General features: G+C 47.2%; 2 protein-coding genes across 2 annotated transcripts; both read left to right on the forward strand.

Moving 5' to 3' along the window:
* LOC134517726 (small ubiquitin-related modifier 3) lies at positions 1–4,410 on the forward strand. Its single transcript, XM_063339565.1, has 4 exons — positions 1–152; positions 436–564; positions 2,154–2,225; positions 2,883–4,410. Exons 1-4 carry the CDS (start codon positions 132–134, stop codon positions 2,943–2,945), a joined length of 285 nt encoding a protein of 94 aa, XP_063195635.1. The 5' UTR covers positions 1–131; the 3' UTR covers positions 2,946–4,410.
* Positions 4,411–4,834: 424 nt separating this feature from the next.
* On the forward strand, positions 4,835–27,362 carry UBE2G2 (ubiquitin conjugating enzyme E2 G2). The gene is made up of 6 exons (XM_063339272.1): positions 4,835–4,978; positions 12,547–12,582; positions 12,670–12,715; positions 20,270–20,388; positions 23,293–23,433; positions 25,333–27,362. Exons 1-6 carry the CDS (start codon positions 4,936–4,938, stop codon positions 25,443–25,445), a joined length of 498 nt encoding a protein of 165 aa, XP_063195342.1. The 5' UTR covers positions 4,835–4,935; the 3' UTR covers positions 25,446–27,362.

Raw genomic sequence — 27,362 nt, forward strand, 5'->3', positions numbered from 1 at the left:
GGCTGGCGCGGCGGGCTGGGGGCGGGGCCGAGGCGCGCGCTCTCGCGGGCGGCAGGCGGCGGCGGCGGGAGCCGAGCGCGCGGGCCGCTCCCTCAGCGCGCGGGCGCGCGCGCCCTCCCCTCCCCGCCGCCATGTCGGAGGAGAAGCCCAAGGTGAGGCGAGGGGCCGCGGGGCCGGGGCCGGCGGGACCCTGGGCGGTGGCGGGGCCCGGGGCGGCACGGGGGGGGAGCAGGGAGAGAGAGGCCTCTCCGCCGGGCCTTGGGGCAGGGCTGCCGGTGGGGCCCCGCCCCGCCCGGCGGCGTGCGGCGGCCAAGATGGCGGGGTGGGCCGGGCCGGGGCGGTGGGAAGAGCAGGAGGGGGAGGCTCCGCGGAGACCCGAACCGGGTTCTGAACCCGCTTCTGCCCCTCGTCTCCTCCGCGCCGTGTTTCATCCAGGAAGGCGTGAAAACGGAGAACGACCACATCAACCTGAAAGTGGCGGGGCAGGACGGCTCGGTGGTGCAGTTCAAGATCAAGCGGCACACCCCGCTCAGCAAGCTGATGAAGGCCTACTGCGAGCGGCAGGTAGGGCCGCCGCCGGAAAGGGCCCTCGGGGTGGCGGGGGCTCCCCTGCGGCTCCCCCCGGGACGCTGGGAACAGCGCTGGGCGGCTGCGGCCGGGCGGGCAGCAGAGCCGGGGCTCCGGGCACTGTCGGTTCTGAGGCGGTACGGATTTTCCCCTCAGTTGGTGGACGCTGCCTCATCGTCCTCAGGGAGCTCTCAAAATGTCCCGCCACAGCGTTACCGAAATTTCTTCAGTTCTGAGGCCAGTTCACTCTGAATTTTTAGCCTAGTAACCCTCACTTCTGTCATCTTAGAACTTCAGCAACTTCATACAGTGCATGTTTCCTGTTTGGAAGATGGCACGGAGCAAATTCTCCTATGCCGCAGCTTCCACCGTGGGGGTTTTTTCTCCTCCCTTCACCTGTCTCTCCCGTTGCCCACCGTGCAGTTTGTCCTGCTGCACTCTGCAGGTGGTGGCTGGCTGTGCTGTGTCGGTGGCTGTGCCTCGCTGTCACCCTGAGCTGAACAGGAGAGGGCTTTCTCCCCACGGCCCAGGTCCTGAGCCCGTAGCCCCCTGTGAGGTGGTGCAGAGCAGAGGCTGGGGATGCGAATGGCTTTTGGTGCTGGCATTTCCCCTTGTCTGTTACTCGTGGGCTCCTTTCTTTGCTTACCTGAACCTTATGTTCTGCCCTGTCCTGCGCTTGTTCTCAACACGTCTCAGGTTGAGAAGGAGAACTGAATACGTGGGATCTTCGGAAGGGTGTGGGGAGTTTTGGGGGGGTGTGTGGCTCTGTGTATGACTGGAGGTGTGAATCACGTGGGGATTTTGAAGGATTTTAGAGGGCAAAGCAAAGACTTAGATCCCTGAGGCAGGAAGTAAAGACTGTCTCATGTGATTAAACGCTGTCAGAACAGGATTCAATCGTGAATTCAACTCCAGTTTTAAGGGCAATATTAACTTCTTAACATTGGACGCTAGCATTTTTCTAATAAACCTTGCAAGTAAAAATGTGCCTCAAGTTCTGCAAGTTCTTTTTTCCTCAGACAGTCGTCTTCATGGTTCCTTTTCTCATCAGAAGATAAAGAACTAGAACTGGGAGCAGATACCTGGCAGGAGTGAAAACTTGCCTTAACTGTCGATAGTCAGTGCTGATAGCTAGTTACACAAAAAAGTTTTTTTTTTTTTCAGCTTTTTTTAAAATGTTTTCCTTTGAATCAACTTAATGTACTGTTATTTCTCTGCCTGCATAAGAAACAATTGCTGCTCCTTCCTGACATGTCCTCTGAGGCTTTATAGAATGGTGTATTGATGGATCTCTTCTTAAATTACCTTTATAAATTAACTTTTGATACTTGTGCCTTGCAAAGTAGGATCAGAACTAGGTGCCAAAATCGCACCTGTGTGTCCATATAGAGTCCTTGCTGTGCCAGCAGCGCAGCGGGATGTCGCTCAGATGTCACTTCCTCAATTGATATAGCAAGATAGGTGCAGTGAGTTTCCTGTCCAGTTAGTTTGTTAATATTTGTTCTGACAGTAAATCCATTAGTGTTTTGTTTGGCTTCAAAAATGAAAGCGTGGTTTCTCATATTAATTACTTTTTAAACTTGCAGGGCTTGTCGATGAGGCAGATTAGATTCAGATTTGATGGACAACCAATTAATGAAGCAGACACACCTGCACAGGTATGAAAAATACTTTTCCTGCAAATTGCTGTACAGATATTTTGATGTCAGCACGCAGATCAAAGGGGTTTAAAATCAAAATGATTCTGAAATAGTTGCTGTAAGTTTAGCATGGGGTGGGATTATTTTTTTTTTATTCCTTGAATGAAGGAAAATGGGTAGGTGCTGAACAAGCCAGGGCTGGAGTGCTGGTGTGGAAGGGGATACCTGGCAAGTGCTGGTGTTTTCGGCTCTGTCCTACTCCTGCCTCAGCCTGTTCAGGGCCAGCGCTGAAGCCGTAGCCGCCATGGGCACTGGCGGTGCTGAGAACATGGGGAATTTCTTGGGCTGGCAAGGCCTGAGGCAGGGAACGGAGGAGATGCTTGACTGGGGAGTTTTGTAGAAGATGCTAAAATGCTGCGTTTGGTCTGAGTGACAGGCATGCCTCTGAAACCATTTTGGGTTTTTTTGCCTCTGAAACCCATTTCAGTGCTGGTGATAGTCCGATCGGAGAGACGACGGAGTGCCTGCTGTGGAGTGATTGATGGAAAGTGTTAAATAATTAAAATTGCACCTCGAGTGCACTATTATTGGTACCGGTTAGGAGTAGAGAGCTAAGTGTAATGCTGAGACTGTGTATTTCAAATCTTGTATTTTCTGTATCTATTACTCTAACAGCTGGAGATGGAAGATGAAGACACTATCGATGTGTTCCAACAGCAGACGGGTGGAGCGTGCTAAGACGTGCCGTCCTTTTGAGAAGAGGAGTTTAAGGATCCTCATCACACCTCACTTTCTCATCTGTCCTTGGATTTGCTATTAAATAGTAAACAAATGAACATGCCAATCACATGGGATTCTTCTAAACTTTAGAGGACATTTACCAAAATTGCTTGTTGTCTTTGACGTACTGCGTGTGCAAGTCAAAACAGTATCTGCAGGGATTAATCTATATCTTAAATTGGGCCAATTTGATTTAAGTTCAGATTAAGTAATATGCATTGTCTCTCTGCTGTTGTATTTTTTTCCCTTTTTTTCTTTTTTTTTTCTTTTTTTTTTCCCTCTAAACCTGTGGCCTAAATATTCATCCATGTGTTAGGACATGGAGTGTTCATTGCTGGCTCTTGTCGGTCTTGCCCCTCTGTTTAATTCTAACCATGTAAATAATTCAATATATTTTCATGCCAATCGTGAGCATAAAAGTTTCCTTTTAAGATATGCCTACGGGAAGGAAAAGAGATGCGGATTTGAAGTTTTTAGCGTGTGTTGCAAACACAGTTACTTAGAAACGTTTAGCCTATGACACAAGGCTGGTACATGCAGATACAATGCTTAGTATAGCGTCGGAGTTTAAAATATTGCAGATTTACATGTGCTTTGTCATACTATGATGAAGTCGTCTGAAATATACTTTTTTAATGCAGAAATTAGATTTGTCCTGAGTTATTGTCAGAACCGGAGTTAGCGGAGCGGCTGGTCCAACACCTCATGCTCGTGATAGAGTAGCAGTGGTGGTTTTTTGTTGTGCAAGCTTATAAAAAGAGCAGCCCGTCCCTGTGACCTCAGCAGCGTTTGCCCAAGCGATGGGCAAACGCTGTCACTGCTCTCCTGCTCCCTTTAGCATGTCTCTCTCTCTCTCAGTTGGTACTAGAAGCGTGCGGCCTCAGGTTTCTTTTTAATACTTGGTTTTGGTAGATAAACTTCATCTATAAATGAGGATTAAAAAAAAAGAAAAAAAAATAAAAAAGGCGTTCTAATGTCCCCGAGCTGTATGTGCAGAAGAGCTGTCAAGACCCTGAGGAGCAAGGAGGTGTATGCGTGTTCAAAAAATAATAACCTGCTCTACCGCCTCCCCAGAATTTTCAGGATCTTAAAGGCATTTGTGTGGTGGGTGAGCTTCACACGCGGTGTGTCTCTGTGGGGACGCAGCGAGAGCTCTGCAGGCCCTGGAGTCTGTTCCAGGAGTGGTTTTGCTGAGGCCACCCTCTTGTCCCAGCTGCTGTACCCTGGGCTCCCTTTGGCCACCTTGGATCGCCTCCTGCTTGCTGGAAATCTTCCCGGAAAGGCCCGTATTTTCTTTTTTCATTTCCTTGCCCGTGGGCTGGGGTGGGAGGTCCGACATCTCTCATATAGTCACTGATTTGTACATTTCATTTATTTGTTGTCCTTTCCTGTTGTATACAGTAAATCTAGTTTGGTACCTGGTCTCCTGCTTGTCCCTTCCTCCACCTGTGCTCCCCTCGCTTTAGCCCCTGCTCCCTTGCCCGGTGGGGAGCTGGATGCCACAGCTGCCCTTCCGCTGTCCCCCTCGGGGACTCCCGAGGTAGCAGAAGTACCTGCTGCCATATAAATCCCGGGGAACGTCCTGCATCCCTCATTCGCAGCTAATTTTCCCCGCACGATCCAACTTCTGGCCCTCTTTTCTCCCTCTCCCTGAAGCTCTAGCTTCATCCTCCGCTCCTGCAGCCGCCTTCCTAAAGGATGGCCCCCGGGACCGTCTGTTTCCCGCTGCCCTAATTGAGTGTTTCGACCCTAATTGAGTTTTCCCGCCCGGGGAGGGGGGGGTGGGGGTGTGTGCGCCCGGCGCTGCGCACGGCCGGCGCCGCTCTGCGCATGCGCGGGGCTGGGAGGCCTGGCCGGGCACCATAGAGGCGGAGGCGGCGGAGCGGCAGGCCGCCGTCCTCTCTAGCCGCCCGCCCGGAAGCGGCGGCGGGAGCGGCGAAGCCGCGCCATGGCGGGGACGGCGCTCAAACGGCTCATGGCCGAGTACAAGCGTGAGTCGGGGTGGGCTGGGCGCTCCTTGGGCTTCTCCCGGGATGCCCCTCCTGACGGCAGCCTTCTGAAAGCCCGGGGGGGGCGGAGGCGGTGGGCCGGGCTGGGGCGGTGACCGGCGGCGGGGCAGGCCGCGGGCCTCCCTCCCTCCCTCCCGGCGGCCGGGCCGCCTCCCTGTGCCCCGCTGGCCACGGTTTACCTGTCCCCGCCGGGCCTGCAGAGCTCTCGCTGCGTCCCCACAGAGGCACCCGGGGCGGGGGTTTAGGGGCAGCGGGTTCTCTGAAGCGCGGCTGTGGAAGCGGGGAGTCACGGATGGCGCCGCCTCCCTCCACCGGGATGTTTCTCCCTTCTCCCTCGCCGCAGGGAGACCGCCCTGCGCACCGAGCCCGGCTGTTTGGGCTGGGACACCGAGGGGCGGTTTGTGAGCCGTTGGGATTCCCTGGCACGGGGAGCTTAGTCATGGGGGAGGGCTGGCAACCCTGGGCAAGTGGCCAGTTCTTTTTATTTTTGCCCGGGTAAATTTTGCAGGTGGAACAACTTACAGCCACGGAAGCCTCTGTCGCAGAGCTTTGTTACTTGAAGGATAATTAGATGTGTTTATCAAGACCTTCCTGGTGGTTAGTAAAAGCGTTTGATCTAGAAGGTAGTGATCAAGGACATAGACTTGTTTGTTTAAAAATCTATGTGCGATGTGGCTTTGCAAGGGGGGTTGAGTGGTGATCTTTGCCAGCCCCACCATGGAGCAGGGACCTGCTGCAGTGGTCTGGATCCCTCTGGGGTGTCCTGTTCCTCCTGGGGTGGGTGATCTGCTCACCGCTGCGCATGCCAGGCATCTGAAGGTGCCTTTTTATGGCAAGACATACTTTGTTGTTGTTGTTTACCTAGTTCCTTTTGGCCTCTGGTATTCTGGCTTTTATTTAAGGTTGGAATGTAGAATGGGTTAAAAAAAAAAAAGGTCTTTGGTAGGTGAAGGCGTTAGGCTGTAAGAACTGTTCTCCTGCTCCAGTGAGGGTCATTTACAGAGCTGCCGAGGTTGTCCAGGGATGAGGAGTTGTCTCTCCCTTTACCATCATTTAGTGGAAGACTCCAGCCTGTATAAAATATTTATAGACGCGTGTTTCCTGCCAATACCATGTTTATTCTCAGGCCGCTCTGCTGGGCACACAGGTCTCCAAGCAGAACCATCATGCAGGTGTCTGCGGGTGCTGGCCTGCTGCCTCACACTGCTTGGGCTGCTGCAGTAGCCACTCGGGGTGGTGAGCGAGTCCCGCTGGCCCCGCGTTCAGGTAAAGCTTGTGCTGATGGTGTGTCCTAGAAACCTGCATTTTTCTGTTGTAATCCAGAAGCATTGACCTGAAAGGCAGCTGCAAAATGACATGACTCTGCTTCTATCTGTTCTCTTACGTAAATCCTCTTAGTCCCAAAAAGCATTTTTGATCCTTTGTTGTTGAGAAGCTCTGAGATCTTACTTGAATGTCTTGTATGAACAAATTCTGTAGGGAAAAAGTGGTATTAGATAACATCAAAAAGAATTTGACTTAATGCTACAGGCAGATGTTACATGAATCTTCTTCCACATAGTTTCCCAGGGTAACACTTACCATGAACTGAGATAGCATCTTGTTTGTGATCTTCCTTCGTCAATACTTTCCCAACTGTAATAAAGCATAGTGTTGTAAAAAAACAAGTGTAATCTGCAATGACTTAAGTGTACAATGCTTTGTCTTCCGGAGACCTGAGTTACAGAATTAGAGTAAGCCAGACCTTTTGGTTTCTGTGGCCGCCTGGATTACCCTGCGCTGTATGTGCGTTTCCAGGGTCGTTACTTTCCTTTAGTGAGTGCTGTCATCAAACTTTGCTACAAAATCCATAATCAAGCCTGAATTATGACCTTCCCCTAGTGTTTCACAAAAGACTGGGCAGTTAGTTGTAGCTCGTCAGAAGGTGTTTTGTCCTGTAGAAATTTTCAGTAAAAGTTACTTTGAAAAATAAAAATAGTTCCTAGTCATAGGTAGTTCTGCTGCCTCTTTTTTTCAGAAAAAGAGAAAATCCTGTGTGGGGACAGGGCTGTAGGCTGAGGTTCAGTTTTGTGTGACCTTTCAGCTCCCTCATGACAATGTGTGTTGCTGGTTCATATTCCCAGAGCGGGTGTAAGCATTGCGTGGCCCTGGGTGAATGGGAATGGTGAGAAGACTTTAAATGACCTCTTCCTCCTGTCCGCCCACTTCGGGTGAAATCTCGTGTATATTTGTGGCGCACAATGTTTTTTTTTCTTTAATTTTCCTCTTTCTTCTTCACTGTCTCTTCCATTTAGTTGCTTCTAGTCGTGGCGGAGAGGTTTGGCAGTCCGTGCCTTGCTGGTGGGTGTATTTTGTTTACCAGATTTCTAATTCTTCCCTTACTTGCTTTTTTTTTTCAGTTTTGGTCTTTGATTTTTCTCTGCGTATGTGCACACGTGTTTAAGTCTTTAAATAAAGGTTTTTTGTTACCGTATGTGAAAAATGCTTGATGTTGTGAGGAGTGTCTACCTGTTGGAGCCCAAATACATTATTCCATTTTGGGAGAGACTGTGAAATTGCAGTGTTTTCCCTTGTGGGGAAGGAAGGGAAGGTGGCTGTGGGCAGCCAGCTGAGATGGATTTATTTTTTGTCCTCATTTAGATCTTTGTTTGGAGTGTGATGACTTTTTGGTGTCTCATATTTATTCAAGTATTTTTCTACTCTGCCAGAACTAATTTAGATAAAGCTTTCAAAAAAATCAGATATAAAAAAGAGTGTCGTTTCTGTTAAGAGTATATGTTTGTTGTTAGTTCTAGATTTACAATATTTAGTGATATTAAAGCCTGAAATTAGTCTCTCAATAGCAGTTTACGCTTGTGAGAGTTAAGAGATGGAAAACTTCTGTTTCTATGTTTTCTGTTTCCTGTCTGTGTGATCTTGAAGGTATCACTGACTCGACTTTTTAAATCTAAAACGGGTTACTTTGAAAGTATTAAGTCAAATCTGTGGAGATAGAAGTGTTGTAGTGCCTAGTTGTATGCATTGTATTTCCTTTCTGTTACGAACAGACAACAGAGCAGTGGATTGTAATGCCAGCTGGTATCATTGGGAGTGCTGTTGGGTTAAAAAATATGAGATTTAAGTGAATTCTGAGAATTCAGAATTCACAGAAAAAATACACCTTCATCATACAGAACAAAATCTGGCAGCACTTCAATCGATGCTTCCTGTCCTTATTGCTTGGAGAGAGTTTGTGTGAGCTGGAAGAAAACTCCCGCTGCGGTGGGGTGGGTTGTGATGAGCTGCTCTCTCCGGGGGAAGAGGAGGATGAACATTTGTGGTAGGCCTCTGCGGCTGTCTGTGTTAAACCTGCTTTGAAAATGCTTTTTCCTAATTGTTATGCTTAGGAAGTATCTCAGACACCCGCTGTGCTGTGTGTCCGCGTGAGCTCAGACTGCCTTATGCCGATCGGATGCTATGTCAGAGAAGAGAGAAGAAAACAGAATTTTTGGCAGAGTAGAAAGAACAAGATTCTGTTTCAAGCGTGTCAGTCCAGATGCTGTCAGCTACTGAAGTGAGCATGTGCCCTTAATATTTCCTGGGTCTTGTGCATTTAATCACCTGGGAGATAAGATAAATTGTTGCAGTTTTCCGTTCAACAGAACTTCTTTTTTAGGAATGTGATCAGTCTTTCTGTTAACCTCTTTAACAGGGAGGTCTGTTTTCAGTTCTCCTCCTTTTGGCCGAGGTGTAATTGGTCTATATTGACTCTGTAAAGAGCAGTGAAATGAAAAGGGAGACATTGATGGTGTGCGCAGCCAAATCTGCCCCAAGTTTCTGATAGAAGCGTTGCACTTCACTAGTGTCAGCTGCGTTTTGTTCAGTCTCAGCTTACAAGCAAAGCTATAAAGTAAGGTTTAGCTATCGTGCTACACGCTGGGACTTCGCTGCATTTCAATTTGGAAGCCAGTCCCCTAGATTGCGTGCAGCAAAACCACCCTGCAAACCAAACAGGATGCCTCATGAAGGATGCAAAGACGGACACTACTCCAAATGCTCTACAGTCCTTAAGAGAGATATTGCTCTGAATCAGCTGGTGGGCTGCGTCACCATGGGCTCCTCCAACGTGCACCCAACAACACCTGTGTGAGCAGAGAGCTCTCCACAAACCTCAGACCCTGGGGCACCCTGAAGTGGCTGTGGTGACGTGTAAGTGACCTGGTGCCTTATCTGCCTTCCCTTCCAGCAGCAGCTGCCAGCCTCAGCTTTTCCTTGTAACTCTTGTTTTCCACAGGGACTTTTGGCCTTGCCCTTTACCTCTTTCAAAACTAATCCTTTTCTGGTTTTCTGGTTTATCCTTTTGTTCCACGTTGACTTCTCATGCTTCTGGCTCTCAGAGTCCCTTAATAGGACATTACTGCTTGTGCCTTTGCTCCGTAGGAACCCTGAAGGCTTTCCCGTCAGTACGGTATTCCATGGGTGCATCAGGAGGCTGCTTTATCCCATGATTCCTGCTGATGGCAGCTCTGGTAGTTCACACCATGTAAAATACCAGCCCAGGCAGGTAGTGGCCTTGCTCTGCGTACACCAAAGAGGGTTATCTGCCCCCTGGTAGCAGAGGGGAAGCCATGATGCTCTGCGGAACGGGGCCTGTGCTCCAGCACAGGCGTGGGGTCCCAGAGCTCCAGGTGAGGGTGACAGAGCTGTGGCCAGTGCGGCAGGAGGGCTCCTCTGTGTCTGATGGCTCCACTTCTACCTTGGTTGTCCCACAGATCATAAGGTTCCGCTCCTTGGAGGTTTCTTCCTGGATGTACAATCACCAGTCAGCAAGGAGCTGACACATCAAGGGCTCCTGCAAAGTCTTTCTGCTGATCTTGCCCCTTGGAGAAAGGGGAGTGGGGGAGGTGGCTCTCAGTTTGTTCAATCTGCCTCTCTCAAGCAGCTGGTGTAGCTTCAGGATCCACGTTTCCCGTGTCAGTGCCTGGTGTTGGATGCTGTCCATGCTCAGCATGGGCAGAGGGCTCAGCTCCTTGCTGTCACTGGAAAACAGAGCGCGCAGGAGCAGAAATGGCACATCAGTGTTTGAGTCGTTGGGTGATGGTGGCTGGGGTGTGGGCGTGCGCTGGCACGCTGCTGTCGTGGCTGGACAGGCGAGAGGACTGTATGGTGTGGCACTCGCAGAGGGGAAGAGCTTTCCCTGGGAAAGTGTGAAACTGTGCGTGTGTGTGTGTGTGAGTCTTGCAGATCAGGAGGCCAAACTCAGGCTAGCCAGAAGTTCCCCCCAGGCTGGATGCCATGGAGAGCAGAGGGTGGGCTCTTCCGTCTGCTGACAAGCTCCCGTTGTGCCACACATCTTGCTCGGGAGGACAGCTGCAGAGGGACAGCGTGGCAGAGGAGAGCTGGGTGGGAGACTCTTTGGCCTAGCTGACTTGTCAAAGTCGTTCTGCAGTGAAAGGTTAAAACAAATGCTCTGATCGCATGCTTCTTGCTGCTCGCTTAAAAATAATTGGAAAAAATCCCCCCTGACATTCCATTAAAGTGACCCTATTTTGGAGGTTCTGGTAAGACTGAAGCAGCCGATGCTGTGTCAGCTACTGGCAATTCATGCCGTGTAGCTCCCAAAAGCTGTGCCCCCAATTTTCCTTTGAATGGCTCTAGAGAAATCACAGGGTAAGATGTGACCATTCATGTGAAAAAGGGCTTTTTCCTTCCTCAATGACCAGGTGTAGCAGCAGCAGCTCAAAATCAAATCTCGTGTGTCCCTGCGCTTTGCCGGATCCTTAAGAATGGAAGCCTCTTTCGCCTGTCTCCGAGGGGGGAGCTGAGCAAGGTGAAGTGGAGAATTGAACCTCCATCCTCATAAGGACTCTTTGCTCAGTGGGGTTTGGCTCTTGCTTCCCGGTTGCCCCGGTTTTCCTTGGGGGTGGAGACCTGTACGGCATACCTCTGCGTGGCTGCCCACTGCAAGGAACGCGCAGATGCTGCCACTGGGCTTTTCAAGGGAAATCGTGGGAAATATCAGAGAGATTTTCTTCTTAGAGAGAGCCACAAGATGGAGCAAAATGATTCCAGGAGCTCCTGGGTTTGACATCTCCCTCTTCCTGTCTAAAAACATCAACAAGAAAAGCTGTTAGAGACCCACTACTGAGCTGGAAAAACCTGCTCCTTAATGTCAGGTGTCGTGGTAAACCGTAATGCTGAGTATCAATCCGTTGCTGTGCTTTTGAACTTCAGTCGCAGAGGTCTGTGCCAAAGTTAATGGCAATCTGAGTGAACTGAAGAGTTTCGCTATCTTTCCTGTTGGCGTACATCGGCACGTTTTTTAATCCAACAGTAACTGAGCTGTTTTAAGGCAAAAATCCGTGTGCTGTTACGTGCAGCCCTACCCACAGTTTTCACATATAGCCTAACAGAAATTAGGTCAAGTGTCTGGTTTATTGGTTTGTGACTCCCTGTATTCCCTAGGTGTCCTGTTTTTGTGCATGGGAATGTGTGTGGCCTTTCCTGCGTCTGTGTTCCGTGTGTGATCGGCCGCTAGTAGTCCGTGGGCCATAGGTTAGGAAACACTGTTCTAGATAAGCAGCTCACAGCGCTTACTTAAGTTGGCCCAATTACTGTTACCTCCTCTGGTCTGACACCCTCGGAGTGTCACCTCCTGCTGCCGGTCCCGCCGGCTGCCCCACGTCTCGCTCAGAGCTGGGGGGCTGGCATTCGGCCCCCCAGGGTCTGCAGGGCCACTGGTTGCCTGTGCAGGGCTGAACTTTGCCTCACCAGCTGCTACCACCCCTCAGGACTTTGGAATTGATGGTCGTTGCACTAGACGGTAGAAAAACTGGTTATTATTTTATGAGCGCACAGAGTGCTGGGTTTCAGCAGGCTTGAAATTGAGGTTATTGTATGAACTGGGGATAGTACCAGTTTCTTACTGATGAGTGAGCATTGGTGGATCCAAACAAGCATGACTGCTTCAGTGCTGTTTCTTTTTTCACTTGCGTTTTCCAGGCCACACAGGGGGAGTTGGATTGAATTCAAGCAACAGAGTCGCTTGTGAAATATCTTTTGCTTCTGCTTCCCCACCTTTTTGCGTCGTTTTGGGTTTTGCATTGAGATGCTGTCAAGTCTGAATTGGTGCAGAGTGGTTACAGGAATACAGCCCATTTTCTCTTTGGGCTGTTGAGTTTGTATCTGCAGATACCCCGATGCTCCAAGAGGAGAGTGTTTCCAGTGCTTTGTGGAAAAAGGTTTTTTCCTTCCTTCTCAGTTTTAAATTGTTGCCCCAGGGAAGTCTAGTTTTGGGAGCCTGAAAAAGTACAAAATGCCGAATAATTTTGTCTAGAAAATTGTCTTGCATGAAAAAGTTAAATTGTCAGCAGTGAGACACTGGGCCTTTTGGGTGTGGATTTTTGCCCAGTAAAGCATGGTCAGAAGGTTCCTCCCATGGTGTCCTCAAGCTTTTCTCCAAGGGTGTTTGCTGGTAGGGCCTCTGTTGTGAGCTGTGGCCGCCCAAATGCTAGCTGAAATGCTCGGGTTTGCAGGTCTTGTTAACCTTCCCTCTGTTTTTGTTTTCACAGAGCTGACCCTGAACCCCCCAGAAGGGATAGTAGCAGGTGAGGAGCTGAACGGGGTTTGTGCGCGGTGAAATTGTAGCCTTGCATTCGGGTAGCGCTAAGCGTTGTTTTGTTTTTTCTTAATAGGTCCCATGAATGAAGAGAACTTCTTTGAATGGGAAGCTCTGATTATGTGAGTTAATACTGTTTTGTATCTGAAATCAGCACTTGCACACTGTGATTGGCTTCTAGGAGAACGAGAATGTAAAAAAATAATATCGGTTCTGCAAAATACCAACCTTGGCCTACCTTTGGTTGGGAACTTCTGTTCTGACCCAAACAGCGAATTATATTTGGAATTTAAACAGTGTGACAGAGGCAGGATTGGGACTTAAGTGATCATTTGTTGCACAGGTGTCATATAATAAGCAATGTTAAGTATAAGTAACTTGCAAATTTGACAGGAATCCTCATTTGGGCTCCCTTGGGTATGTGTTGCGTATACAAACACTGTAGGGAACAATGAATTGCTTGTAGATTGCACAAACCTGTTGGGAACATTACTCAACTGCAAATACGGGACAGGTTTTTCTCATGTTTTAATTGAGCAAGGTACACAGATTATCAGTAATAGGAGAAAACAATTAATATCTAAAATCAGTTTACTTTTCAATTTTTTTTCTAGAAAAATGGAAGGGGATTGATCTGAGAAAGTATTCAAATTGTTTTGAAATTCTTTACACTTCATGAATCTGCTGGTGTTGTAAAGGCATTGGGTGCAATGGCTCCATGCAGAAAGCTCTTCTGTTGGTGACTAGCTCTGATTGCTACCTGTTTTGGGGGGTAACAAAGACAAAGCTGCATCCTCCCCCTTCCACTCTCAAACAAGTGGGTATGGTTGTTCATAGCAAAACTTGCAATGGAAAGACAAAATCTTTTTGCCGAGCATCTTACAAGTTGTTTTCTCTTTTGTTTATACTCACTTACACTGTACCCTTCTTTGGGATCTCTGTGTGCACGGAATAACTGGTGATTTCTACAAAATAAAGTTCTAAAACAGTAGGGGAGAGGAAAAGAGGCGTTTGTTACTCAGGTCTGACAATTTAGGCAAATGCTACAGAATTAAAAGATGAAGAAGATCCTAACGGCTAAGTCCTGAAGTGGTGGTCTGTTAGGGTAGATGCAGGCTCTGTAGTTCAAGATTCCTTTAATAAGAGTTGGCGATTTCCTTTCCTTCAGCCAGGGCCAGGGGCTCCTGGAGGACGCCAGGGGCAGCGGGCAGTGGCCATGGCCTTGCTCGCAGCGTGCCTGCGGTGCTCTTTGCCGGTCTTCACTGCAAACACCACTGCTGACTTACCAGATCCTCAACTAGCGTGGCTGGCAGAATTCTCCTTAGCTCGATTTGCTTGGAGTGTGTTGTCTAGGGATGAAAACCAAGATTTCTGTCTCTTGGGACCAGGCACGCAACCAATACAAAAGCATCGCCAGCTGTAGCACATCACCTATTCCACACAAGCTGGCTGCATGGGTGATCCTGCTTTATGGCAAGCGTGAGCCTTCGAGTTATTTTAGGCCTTGATAAATGGAGATTTGGATTACCTCTGCTTGTTTGCTGATTGATATGAAGAGTTGGTAAATGCCTCTGCTTATCTGCAGCAATTTATCCTGTGATGAACAGGTCGTACTTCCTGGTAGCTCCGTCCCCTGAAAACAAACACTTTGCATGGAAATAGGTAGTTTGTTGCCTGACACCAAAGATTTGGGCTGTGATGTCTTAGACTTTCTCTTTCTGCCAGTGGAATAATTATCACTCTTCGAAACTTGGGCTTTGTAATGTACCCAATTTCAGTTCAGACAGCTGTGCATTGCTTGGGAGCGTAGAAATCCCAGAGGAGGTAATGCACTTCTTGGAACATGGAAGGAAATTCCTGTCTGTTGGTACTGTCTCGTAGCAGAGATTGCGTGGTTGAATAGAACTTCCATGGGGGACACACAGAAGTACTTTTGGATTCGATTCATCACCTAGAAAATACCTTTTCTGATGTTTCCCATAACAAATTCTTAAACAACAGAGGAGCCGCTTGCAGACTTGAAAGCCCTTTAAAGTGCTGAGTGTTGAGCTTCAGGTCTTTGTCAGCGCAAAATGAGAGGCGGAGGAGCTTTAATTTTGGTTTCTGTATTGTGTGTGTGTCATAGTAAAATTATATTTTTAAGATCTGCTAAATTCTGAAGCTGTGGTACAATAGAAACGTGTTTGCCCTAAACACGTTCGGTTACTTTCATCTCTTTACGAAACTCTTATTAGTAGAAGTGTTTGTGTACATTTGGAAAGCAATCTAAATGACTTGTTTATATTTGTCTGTGATAATCTTCTCAAATGTTTTGTAATCTCAAATGTGCTGTGTGAGATTATGGGAATGAAAGAAGTGCAGATGAGTAATTTAAAATAAAGTTGGCTTCAATTTTTTAGATAGACGAAGTGTAAAAGGTAAGTATGTAGCATAATAACAAAGAAGAGAACAGAATACTTTATTTTTATTTTTTTTCCTTCACCCAATTTATATAAAGTTAGAGCACATGTAATGGCAAATATACCAAAAAAAGAGAGACCCAAGAGAAAAAAGACATTGCTCATATATCAGTTCAGAGGTGGGCTGGGTAATCTTACACAGATTGATGTGAGAGCTTGGCTTGGAGATAAAATAATGCCTTTTAAAATAATGTCAATCATAATTTGTATTTCCGGTGTTCTTGCCTGCAGCAGCAGTTCTGGATAAATGTTAAACATAGAAATGTTAAGGTTGTATTGACATGTCTGAATGATAGAACAGTTCTTGTGCTCCCAAAGCAAGTGTAATAGATCCAGAACTGAAAATACAATGTGGTAATCTTTCTGAACTGTAAAGCTTTGGAGCCTGGTGTAAAATTCACCCTTTTGATAAGACATCAAACAATAGCTGAATTAGAGTATTTATGAAAGACAAATCTTTGCAACAGGGCGACTTATTCGTGATGATAAATAGTCCCAGCGTGTTGAGAGAGTTTGCCATAATGCTGCTCGATTCCTTAGCGCTGCGTGAGGTCCGACAGACTGCTCTGTGTTGTGGAAATTCTTGAATTTAATGTTTCAAGACCAAGTTTTGCTGCCTTTGGTTGGCATATATAAGTGTGTGTTGCTATTGAAGTTTATCCCCAAAAGACGCAAAACCATGTAATAAGAGCTTTATTAGCGTAAAGATTGCTTGAAAAATAAAACAGTGTAAATTGAAGTCAACTTATCAAAAACCTGTCTAGAAAGGTAATTAGAACTATAATTAGGCTTAGGACTTCTGTTTAGCATGGAATTCCCCTTTTTGGCATCTAATGACTCTGGGGTTTGGTCTTTTTCCAGCATCTTTTTCCAAATAAGAAACCATTTACAAATGTACGTGAAGCTATGAATATAGAATTAATTGTCCTTGTCAATGCGCTTTTCCCCTCCCGTTTTGGCAGATACCTGCCATCCTTTTCTTGCCCTTGCCCAAGTAATAGCCAGCTCATGGAGTTCAGCGTTTCTTATTTTCATGTTATAGCTTATGTCAACAGAGTTGTTCATAACATCTCTTACACAACTAAACAGTCTGGTTGTCTAGCTGGTTGTTGGATACAACTCAAGGGGAAAAAGGAGAGTTTATGGCCTTTGGAAGAAGGGGCAGGCCACTCAGGACGGCTACAAAGATGTTGTAAGGCTATGTAAGGAGAAAATTAGAAAGGCCGAAGCCCACCTAGAACTTAACCTGGCTTTGGATGTTAAGAACAATAAAAAGAGTTTCTATAAATAGATTAGTAACAAAAGGAGGACTCGGGAGAATCTCCAGCTTTTATCGGATGAAGGGGGTAACGTAGTGACAAAGGATGAGGAGAAGGCTGAGGTACTTAATGCCTTCTTTGCCTCAGTCTTTAGTAGTAGACTCGGTTGTTCCCTGAGTACCCAGACCCCTGTGCTAGCAGATAGGGGCGGGGAGCAGAATGAAGCCCCCGTAATCCAAGGGGAGATGGTGAGAGACCTGCTCCAACACCTGGATATACACAAGTCTATGGGGCCAGATGGGATCCACCCGAGGGTACTGAGGGAGCTGGTGGAAGTGGACACTGAGCCACTTCCCATCATTTACCAGCAGTCCTGGCAAACTGGGGAGGTCCCAGTTGACTGGTGTCTAGCAAATGTGACGCCCATCCAAGGGCCAAGAAGGGCCGGAAGGGTGATCCAGGGAACTACAGGCCTGTCAGCCTGACCTCGGTGGCTGGGAAGGTCATGGAACAGATCATCCTGGGTGCCATTATAGGACACATGAAGGACAACCACACGATCAGGCCCAGTCAGCATGGGTTCATGAAAGGCAGGTCCTGCTTGACAAACCGCATCTCCTTCTATGACAAAGTGACCTGTTTGGTGGATGAGGGAAAGGCTGTGGATGTCGTTTACCTGGACTTTAGTAAGGCCTTTGATATAGTTTCCCACAGCATCCTCCTGGAGAAACTGTCTGCCCATGGCTTCGCTGGGTTAAAAACCAGTTTGAGGGTCAGGCCCAGAGAGTGGTGGTGAATGGAGTTAAATCCAGTTGGCGGCCAGTCACGAGTGGTGTTCCCCAGGGCTCGGTACTGGGGCCGGTTCTGTTTAATGTCTTTATCAATGATCTGGATGAGGGGATTGAGTGCACCCTCAGTAAGTTTGCAGAGGACACCAAGTTGGGTGGGAGTGTTGACCTGCTTGAGGGTAGAAAGGCTTTGCAGAGGGGTCTGGACAGGCTGGATTGATGGGCCCAGGCCAATGGTATGAAGTTCAAAAAGGCCAAGTGCCGGGTCCTGCACTTGGGTCACAAAAACCCCAGGCAGTGTTACAAGCTTGGGGCAGAGTGGCTGGAGAGCTGCTTGGTGGAAAAGGACCTGGAGGTGTCGGTCGACAGCCATCTGAATATGAGCCAGCAGTGTGCCCAGGTGGCCAAGAAGGCCAACAGCATCCTGGTCTGTATCAGCAATAGTGTGACCAGCAGGACTGGGGCAGTGATTGTCCCCCTACTTGGCACTGGTGAGGCCCCACCTCGAGTGCTGTGTCCAGGTTTGGGTCCCTCACTACAGGAAAGACATTGAGGTGCTGGAGCGTGTCCAGAGAAGGGCAATGGAGCTGGTGAGGGTTCTGGAGCACGAGTCTTGTGAGGAGCATCTGAGGGAGCTGGGGCTGTTCAGCCTGGAGAAGAGGCGGCTGAGGGGAGACCTTCTGACTCTCTACGACTCCCTGAAAGGAGGTTGTAGCCGGGGGGGTCTGTCTCTTCTCCCATGTAACAGGCGATAGGACAAGTGGAAATGGCCTCAAGTTGTGCATGGGGAGGTTTAGACTAGATATTAGGAAAAATTTTTACACTGAAAGGGTTATTAAGCATTGGAACAGGCTGCCCAGGGAAGTGGTTGAGGCACCATCCCTGGAGGTATTTAAAAGACGGGTAGACACAGTGCTTAGAGGTACAGTTTAGTGATGGTTTTTGTCAGAGTTAGGTCGATGGTTAGACTAGATGATCTGAAAGGTCCCTTTCAACCTAGGCAATTCTGTTATTCTATGATTTAATGCCATATAATGGCTGGAGGAGAACTGATGTCCACTCCTCAGTGCTTTAGGGGAGTCTGTAGAATAGCATCATGTGCAGAAAAAAATGCAGAGAGTACCTGCTCTGCAGGCTGTAGAGAGTCTCAGATGGAGCAGGGTTAGGACAAGGTTTTTATTAAAGTTACGTGTGTCCAGCTTGTGCAGGATGAGGGCCTTCCCCGTGCATGCCGTTAGCGATGGCAAGTGCTTTGTCTTTCCCGGGGTGCAGGAGCCGCTTAAGGCGACTGGCCTGGTGGCTCGGTGCTCTTTGCTCGGTGGGACGGGTGTCACCACCGCGTGGTCTGGGTGTTTAGTGGAGGAACCCTGAGCAAGTGCTGCGTTGTCTGGACTTCAACTAGCGTAGCAGCTCAGACGAGATCACAGCGTAAGGCACGGAGGCTTTGAAGCTGGTGGACTTGGAAATCTTTGCAGAGCAGGTGGTGTGATTGCACAAGGTGCAGTGCTCCATCCCTGGCCCCGCCGATGTCCTTTTTGGACTGAACGTGATGCTGTCAACCTTAAATGTTGCGGCCTCCTGAGTGTTTTGTAGTTGCAAATGCTGTCTTGGATTAACTTTAGTAATTTCTTTGAAGCTGATCCTGGCAGCAATGAATGGCTAAAACAAAAGCATTTTGCTCACATAATACAGGGCCTAAAATGGAGCATGTTGGGTTAACATATTTGACAGAAGAGCCCTTAAGGCTGTGTGTTTGCTCTCAAAACAGAACATAAGACACCCACCAGCTTTTCAATGCGTGTATGTACATACTCTTAGAAGTTCAACAATAAGCCTTTAAAATGCAGCTGGAATTAAAATGTTAATGACAAAATGCATTCCGTTTACTCTCAGATGTGAATTGAATGCCGACTAAATTTAGGGAAAAGGCCAGAAAGGGAACAAAACGGTTGAGATGGTTTAGCTTTCATTCTTGCAGTAGGTTGACGCATTTCTCTAATCTTACCCGCCAGCGTCAATATTCAGGTTTAAATCACGTAGTTCTTGTGTTTATCTACCAGCCAAGTCCTTGGAATCCCAAGGTTTAGGAGAGTGAGCCTCCGAGGGCTTTAGGTTTTGCTGGCCTCAGTTTTCTTTTTCTGTAGGTTACCAATTGCAGTCTTAACTGTTAGGAGTCCTTGTTGAACTTTTATGTTCTTTCTATCATTGAAAATGTGGATTGGGAGGAGGAGGAGGCATGAATATATTGCTAAACCTTATTTCCTGTAGCCCTTGTTGAAGAGCTTTTTGCTAAATACAGGAGGCTTCCTTGGCTAAGATTTTCAGTGATGAAGTTTGTTCCGCGATCTTTCCAATAAGGGGAGATCATGTTTGTGTTACAACTTCCAGATGGTTCATCAAGTTTGAATAAATCACATCTAGGAAACTTTTTTACTCACCTTCCAGAAATGCTTTATGTAGGGAGAGTGAAATAGTTGTCTGTATATTCTCAGCTTGATCGCACTTTGAACTAGATGATGAACACAATAAGGAAATGTTTCTACAAGAACCCTGATGAAGCCATTCGTTCTCCGCGTGCACTTAGGGAGCGCAAACTAAATACCTTAAGTCTGTAAAGAAACGTTCTCCTGCCTTTACCAATTAAAGTCCCTGAGCTGTGTTTTTGTTTTTACAAAACTTCGCTGTGTTTTTTTGCATCAGATAGCGATAAGTGTTTATGTGTGGTTATGCTCGACGCTGGCAGTTTGGATCTCCATAGGTTTTATAAATTATTTTTAAGCTACAGCATTTGACATCTCTGTCTTGTGCAGCATAACAGTATCTTCAAAGGCACAGGAGTCCCACACCTGCCTCTGCTTTCTCTTGACGTGCAGACGCCCAAATCCTGGAACATGCCTTGGAGCCAGATACTCCAATTATATCCAGACACACCCTGCTAATTAAGCAGTGTTGTGACCTTCCTAGTAATTTAGTGTGCGAGCTTTGATTTCCCCCTTCCCTCCCAAGCCCCGTATTTGGATTTAAGTCTATGAGGTGTGGGGTACGAGTGCATTAACGCTTTGTTTTCTGGAGAAGATGATAGAACCCAAACCTCAGATGTCTCATTAGACAAGAACCTGGGTGAAAGAACGACTTAAAACTCCGGTGAATAGCTTTTTATCTGTTTCTAGGGGTCCTGAAGACACCTGTTTCGAATATGGGGTTTTCCCTGCTATTCTGAGCTTTCCACTCGACTACCCATTAAGTCCTCCGAAGATGAGGTTCACGTGCGAGATGTTCCATCCAAACAGTGAGTCTGATGCAGCAGGACGTACGGGGGAGTGGGTTGCTTGTGCACCTTAAAAACAAACTCTGTGGCAGGAGAGCTGACATCTTTACCAAGGGTTGTGCTCTCCCTTTTCAGCCTTGAGTATGCAGTAGGAGTCTTCAGCTGTCCGGCAATTTTGCTCTGTCTTAGGGTCACTTTCTCTATCACATTATTCCTCATATACCTGTTGGTCATAAACAGCCCAATAAAGTTTCTAACACTTTCACTGCCTTTAAGATCATCCCAGGAATGCTTGTTACTGTTATATAAATAGTCTAAAGATAAATCTTCTGTACATGATGTGAGATGTAGTGAATTAATACAGGCTCTTTCCTGTCTTGTTCTGTGACTTGTAGTTTGGTGTTACTTTCGTGAGTGACAATGTATTCACTAAAGTATGGATGCAGCTTTACTAAGCAGCATGGCTTTTTTCCCATTAAGTCATGGGTTTAGTAATGTTTCTGACGTGATCTTTCTGAAATACAGAGTGCTCTGTCCAAGCAGATGACACGTATGCGGGCATTTAATATTAAGACCTTGCTGGCCTTTTTCTCTGCGATTCTGGTGGTGACAATATTATCTTAAGACTTTTCAGTGGAAGCAATTGAAGTAACAAGTACCGCTAACATGTTGGAGCCATGGACAGGTAAAAACCTTGAAGCCTTCTTTCACGGCCTGGAGAGCTACTTTCTGGAGTCAGCCTTGGCATTCTGTGTGAAATTGTTCTTTACAACATCTGCTAAATCAGCATGGATCATGTAAAGATTGTTCAGCATCACCCAGATTTGATGGGCTGGATCCGTATTCTAGGCTATTAGGTCTCTGCCACTTGAGAGCAATAAAAGGAAAATCCTGCCCTCCTGCCTGGTGTTTTCTTCCTGCACTTGCATAATGCAAATCTTAATCTCAGTTGTGAATCGATTTATTTCATCCCATTCCAAGGAATTTTGAAATTTCTTGAAGTTCTTCCCTTCTCAAAACAGCAGTGAATGCAGATTCTTGTGTGTTTAATCCACATCTTCCTGTCCTCCTGTGGAGGGCACACCTGCACATCACAGCGTAGAACTGTGCGGAGGCACCCAAGACCATGTAGCATCACCTCTGAAGCTCTGATGACTGCAGCGTTTGGCACCTGGAAGCAGTGTGGCTGCACCGGCACCTTGCTCCAGCTGGACGAATTCACCCAAACTTCTTGTCAGGGCTGGTCTCTGTGAACAAATCCTTGTCCGCACAATACTTTGCATCTCCAGTTGTGGCCGTGGCATGAGGTTCACTGCTCACAGCTGCTTTGTCGGCAGCATAGCCAGGAGGAGTGGGGTGCGGAGAAGCACAAACTGCCTGACTGTCTTGTGTTACAGAGTGGCTCTACACGTGGGCGCTTCCCTTCTGGGGTTAACTGGAACATACTGACTGGTCAGCTCAGCTCTTTAAAGTCCTGTGACTCTGGGTCACCTTGATCTAAAGTTGAGATCACCTAAAGCGGACACTTGAATCTTTCTTAGGCGGCATTGTGATGGTCTGGTTGCAACCTGGAAAGGCTGTAGAAGTGGGTAGCCATGCTGTGCTCTTTCTGTTCCTTAAGTGCTTATCCCTCCGCCTGTGTGGAATTGCAAAGGAAAATGTTTAAAAACTCTGCTGTGTTCCCTTATCTTTGCAGCTTGTGTTATGTACAGGGGGGAATCGAGACACCACAGAACTATATTCTGTTAAAATAAAATGACGTTCCTGGATGCTCTGATGAAGATAACTTCAAAGTAGCGATTAATGACACATCTTGCATTAGCACCTAGTGACAAAGCAGGAAGATGCATACATCTTCCTGGAATCAGCCTTTGATGTCTGGACTGTGCCACTGTGATCCAGCTGTTTTAAACGAGGCACACTGCATAAAGACACCAGAGTAACTTCCAGGTGAAATACCTTCTACCAGTGTGTTCCGAACTTGCAAGGAGAAGTGCTGTTTCAGCATGGGCTGTTTTCATCTCTTCCAGCTACGGGCTAGACCAGCTCCAGTCCCCAGGCGGGGGCTGCAGGAGGGGATGTAAATAAAAGTCTTCCAAAGCGCTTACGTGTTGCAGGGTTGTGCAGACATTAGCTGGGTGAATAGAAGGAACTGGAAATGAGCACAACCGCTTCCAGCGGTCATTCCCCCGTTTTGTTTTGTCTTGTTTTCCTGGCAATAGCACAGATTTGGTCACCCGAAGAACAGCAGCGCTGGAAGTACTGGGTTCCAGTTGTCATTTCTTGAGCGCCTGCAGAATTAGGTCGCGTTGCTAAAGCAGAACTCCATTCTCGTTGTGTTGCCTCTTCAGCCTTTCTTTGGCCTCATTATCAAGTCCGTGGAGTTCAGTCTGTGAAGACAACTTGTAATGTTGCAGAAGCTTTGTTTAATAAGGTCAATTATACGCTTGATAACATATACCACTTTTCCTTCCTTGCTGCACCAGAGCAAGTTTGCTTAATTCTTTTTACGGTCACGGTCCAGTGGAGGACTCCAAGGTGCATTCAGTGTTGTGTGACTGTTACCCTTTGATTAACGTAGGACTAGTTACCTACTTGGAGCAGTGTCTGTGCATAAATACTTGCCTTGTTCCACCAGACTGCTTCTCTTATTTTTTTCCATGGAGCCTGTCACTTGTTATTTAATGATACGACTGCTCCCAGCAGGCTTCTGTTGGGGCAGGGTGACCCAAGTTTGTTAGAATTTTTTTGCTAGATGCTTGTCTTTCAGATTTTGTGTCCACTTGCCTTTGGAAGAGGGAATTTAAAACTGAGTTTAGTGTCAGTCGTATAAAGGCCAAGTATAAACATTCATCTATGCTAAAGAACTGGAGAGGCGAAGTGTTTCCTCAGAGTAACAGTCCATCCCCTCTACTTCTTGTGCAGTTTACCCGGATGGAAGAGTTTGCATCTCTATTCTTCATGCTCCTGGGGATGATCCCATGGGATATGAGAGCAGCGCTGAGCGGTGGAGTCCCGTGCAGAGCGTGGAAAAGATCCTCTTATCAGTCGTTAGCATGCTGGCAGGTAAGGACTGCTGTTTTATTAGCAGTAGCTCAGGTAGCAGTTACTGAGTTAGCTAGAGCTGCTTCTTGCTGTTTGATTTAAGTGAGCAAAGGATATTTAAAACCGCTTGGCAGCAACCACAGTTCTTAAAGCCCCAATACTTACTTATTTAATAAAACAGGTCTCTGAAAATAACTGTGGGGGGGGGAAAGACTGAATTATTAAATAGGTGTTTCGAGCTTTGCGAGCAACTGCACTGCTTTCCTCCCAGGCCAGCAGCAGCCAAGCAGGTAGTGATGGTCGGGTGGGTCCTGAGGCTCAGCTGGTTCCCTGCTCCTGCACAAAACCTGTGCTCCATCTTTGTATTTGCGAGGACGTTTGTTCAACTTTTGCAGGTCTTAGAGCTATTGATTACAGCCTGTGTTGGATTTGGCTTTAGCAGCTGAAGCGTTACTGGCCAGATCTAACCACTATGATAAACTGGAGTCTGTGGCCTCTAAGTCACAAGTCGGCACCTTCCATTTCTGTTATTTGCCGGCCTGGGAATGTACCCCATTCTGCCACCTCAGATTCAGAGAAAGGCTTCTTGAGAAGAGGGGTGGACTTTTGTGCGGTCATTTAAATGCCTTTCCCTAAATCCAGCAAGGGCTATGGATCAGCTCTGTCGTGTCCAGCTCCCTGAAAGGTGGATCCTTTTCCACACAGTGGACGGAGCCACTGAACTGCCTGAAAAGGGCAGAGCTGTGTCCCTTAGAAGCAGGTTTGAACGATGAAAGATTTTAGGAGGTTTAGAGCAGCAAGGTTGATCAAAGGGCAAGCAACAGATTCTTACGTGTGACCGTTTCAGCTTCAGAACAGTAGGTTACTACTGGGGAGCTGTGCGAACAGTCCCTGGCTGGGCTTCCTGTGACCTCTGAGAACTTGGTTTGTGGTGCAGCCTTGCCTTGACTGGTTGGTGTAGGAGTCACCTGATCTCTCTTGTTCTCTGCCTGTGCGTTCTGTTTTCCCATGGCTTTTGGAGGAATTAGTCTAAACCATCGATGGTCAGCTTCTCCCAGGCTCCGCAGGTAGCGTAAGCCCAAGCTGACCAGACGGGGTGACCTGCACATCTCCTATCCCCACTACGGGCTTTTAAGGGCCAACCGTCAGCATTGTGTCAAGAAAGACATGAGCCCAGGATGTCTGTCCTGAGCTGGGCTGGGGTGGATTTGGACTAGTGTGTGAAACAGGATGGGTAGAGTATGTCATAGTGAGTTGTGTAATCTGTTGTCCTTCTGTATGCTGACCACGAACCTGGTAAGTCCCGTGCCTCAGCTTACCTCTGTACAAAATTAAGTGTTTTGAGTCACAGGGGCTTAATGTACTTTCTAAAGCGCTCTGAAATCCTCGGATGAAAGATGTTGCAGAAATGAAAGCATTCTATGGGTTTTCTTGGTTTGTTTTGTTGGTTTTTAATAGAACAAGCCATCCCAAAGAGTGACAGAGCCTGTTTGGGTGGCCTGGTCGGGAGGGCTTTGTGTCTGTGAAGCCGCAGAACCAGAAAAAAACATTTTGCAGGGAGCGGCGTGCAGTTGTAAAAACGCTTGATAGCACTGGTGGTGCCGCGTTGCGTTGTTCCATGTGCATGCCGGGGCTCAATTGTTGAGAGCATAAGCAAAAGAAGGTCTTGCTCCTCTGCCACTTGTTTCTTACCTAAATTTGACCTTGCGGTGATATTCTCTTGTGATCAGTTAAATCGGAACCATTTGAGAATCCAGCAGCTGTCACTGGATTTTCTTCAGTGGTGTTTCTGTAGTCCCGAGGAGGGGAAGCGGATCAAAGCCCCAGGGAAGTGGTGGTACAGAGGCATTATTGAAAAAGCGAGAGAGTCTTGCTCCCTTACCTGCCTGCCCACCTATCTTTCCATCTTTCTCATTTCAGAGCCAAATGATGAAAGCGGAGCCAATGTAGACGCCTCCAAGATGTGGCGGGAAGACAGAGAACAGTTTAACAAAATTGCCAAGCAGATTGTGCAGAAGTCACTTGGACTTTAAGCTCACAAAGAGACTGAAGTGTTTTCTATTTCTCTCCACCCGAAAACGAGCAGTGCTCAGTGCTGGTACCAAAAAGGAAAACTTTGCAAAACTATTGGCCTAGTTCTTTTTATCATTTGTTATTTATTTACCATGTCTTTTCTTCTTCCGCTGCTCCAGAGAAGCCTCTAGTTCACTCACTAAATTGTGTGGAAAAGGGATTTAATAGTAGGGAAAAATATGGAGACAATGCCGTTTCAAAGGCTGCCTGTTGCTACCTCACTTCGTGGTATGGAAAGCTTGGAGACTTTGCAGTCCGCAGCCTGCCTTTGCCAATCTGCTGTCTGAGACCAGAGCTGGCTTGCATCACCTGCTGGAAGAATTAGTTGTATGTTTTTATAGGTAGCATTGCATCTGGAGCACCAGTAGACAGGAAATAATCGATCGATTTTTATGGTACTCGCTAAGGTAAGGACAGCATTTGCAGTCAGAACTGATTTGAAGAGTATCGTTAGCAGGAGAAGCTATAAAACAAGGTTATAGGTAGGATGCATTGGCAAAGAAAGCGATTGTGCAGCATGTAACTTCAAGGGAAGATCTAGGGGGTTGTTGTCAGTGGTTGGCTGGGGGTTTAGAGTGGGCTGGTGTTCCCGTGTAACACTGTGAGTTTGTATTGAGCCTTTGAGTCAGTGTTTGCTTGGAAGAAATCCCAAGAGCTGCTTTATTACTCCTTAAAGACACTCAGTTGTAAACTTCGCGTTCAATTAGAGGTGCAAGATGTAAAGACTGGATTCTTAAACACTTTGGTCAGGTTCACTGTGGGCGAGGTAGGTCACTGGCAGCTTGAAAATCCAGTGAGAATGCATCTGCTCCCCTGGGCATGTAAAATATCTCTGCAATAATGTCAGCTTCTCTTGGGTATTGAGAGGATTAGGCACTGCTGGCCTTCGGTCACCCATTTTTTCAGGTGAACGAGCAAAGATGAACGTGGTGGATTTTGTAAAATTAACTGTAACACTTCTTTATGCTTGGCTGCTCTTGTGTATTTAAATATGAGTGAGTCAGAGAAGACACCGAACGTGTTTTCTAGAGGATGGTACGACGCATGTTTAGAACTGCAGAGTATTGTAGCCGACCGCTGGTGCGGAGGGTGGAGGAGATACCAGCTGCAACGCTCAGCTTGTAAAACTGCTTAGGGGCCACTGGTGACCTTTGTGCTTTGCAAGCGAATCTCTTGTGTAGGTCCAAATCTTCTCCAATTTACTACAAGCAATAACATGCCCATTGATAGCACATGGAATCAAATTTTGTTGGCAGCTTTAAATGGACTCAATTTGGAAGGGCTTTTTTTTTTTTTTTTTCTCCTATGAAAAGCGTGTGACATGGAAGGAGTCGCACCCTGGAGAAGGCTTTACAGAGGTGATCGTGTGCATGCGCGTGTGTACAACTCGTCAGTATTTATGTCTTGCTGTCCGTGCTGCAGATCGCAGTATGCCATCGTTCTGCGCCTCTGAAGAGTTTGTATTGCTAGAACTCGCTGATTTTTACCTCCTTGTAGAAGTAATTCTTCTTGCTTTGGTGTAAAGGCGGGAGGGGGGGCCTGACAGTTTGGGGGCAGAGATGATGAAATAGTGTTGTTGTACCTACGTAGTATTTCAAGGCATACAGGAAAATGTAGCACTTATATGCAAACTGAGAGAGTTTTTTGAGTTGTAGTAGATGGAGCGTTGCTCCCGGGAGTACTGCAGCCGCTCATGGAAACAACGCTGGAGAGCTGTGCGCGCCACGTGACAAACGATGGCTTCACAGACGTGGCAAAAATGGGCGTTTTTTAAGTGCAGAGTATTTTATTCATGTGTGCTCACTCATTATTTTATGGTGGGATTTAGTCTGTATACTGAAAATAAAGTGATTATATTTTCTCCTTTCGTAGATGTA

The sequence above is a fragment of the Chroicocephalus ridibundus genome, chromosome 6 (genome assembly GCF_963924245.1).
Source record: "Chroicocephalus ridibundus chromosome 6, bChrRid1.1, whole genome shotgun sequence".
Lineage (NCBI taxonomy): Eukaryota > Metazoa > Chordata > Aves > Charadriiformes > Laridae > Chroicocephalus > Chroicocephalus ridibundus.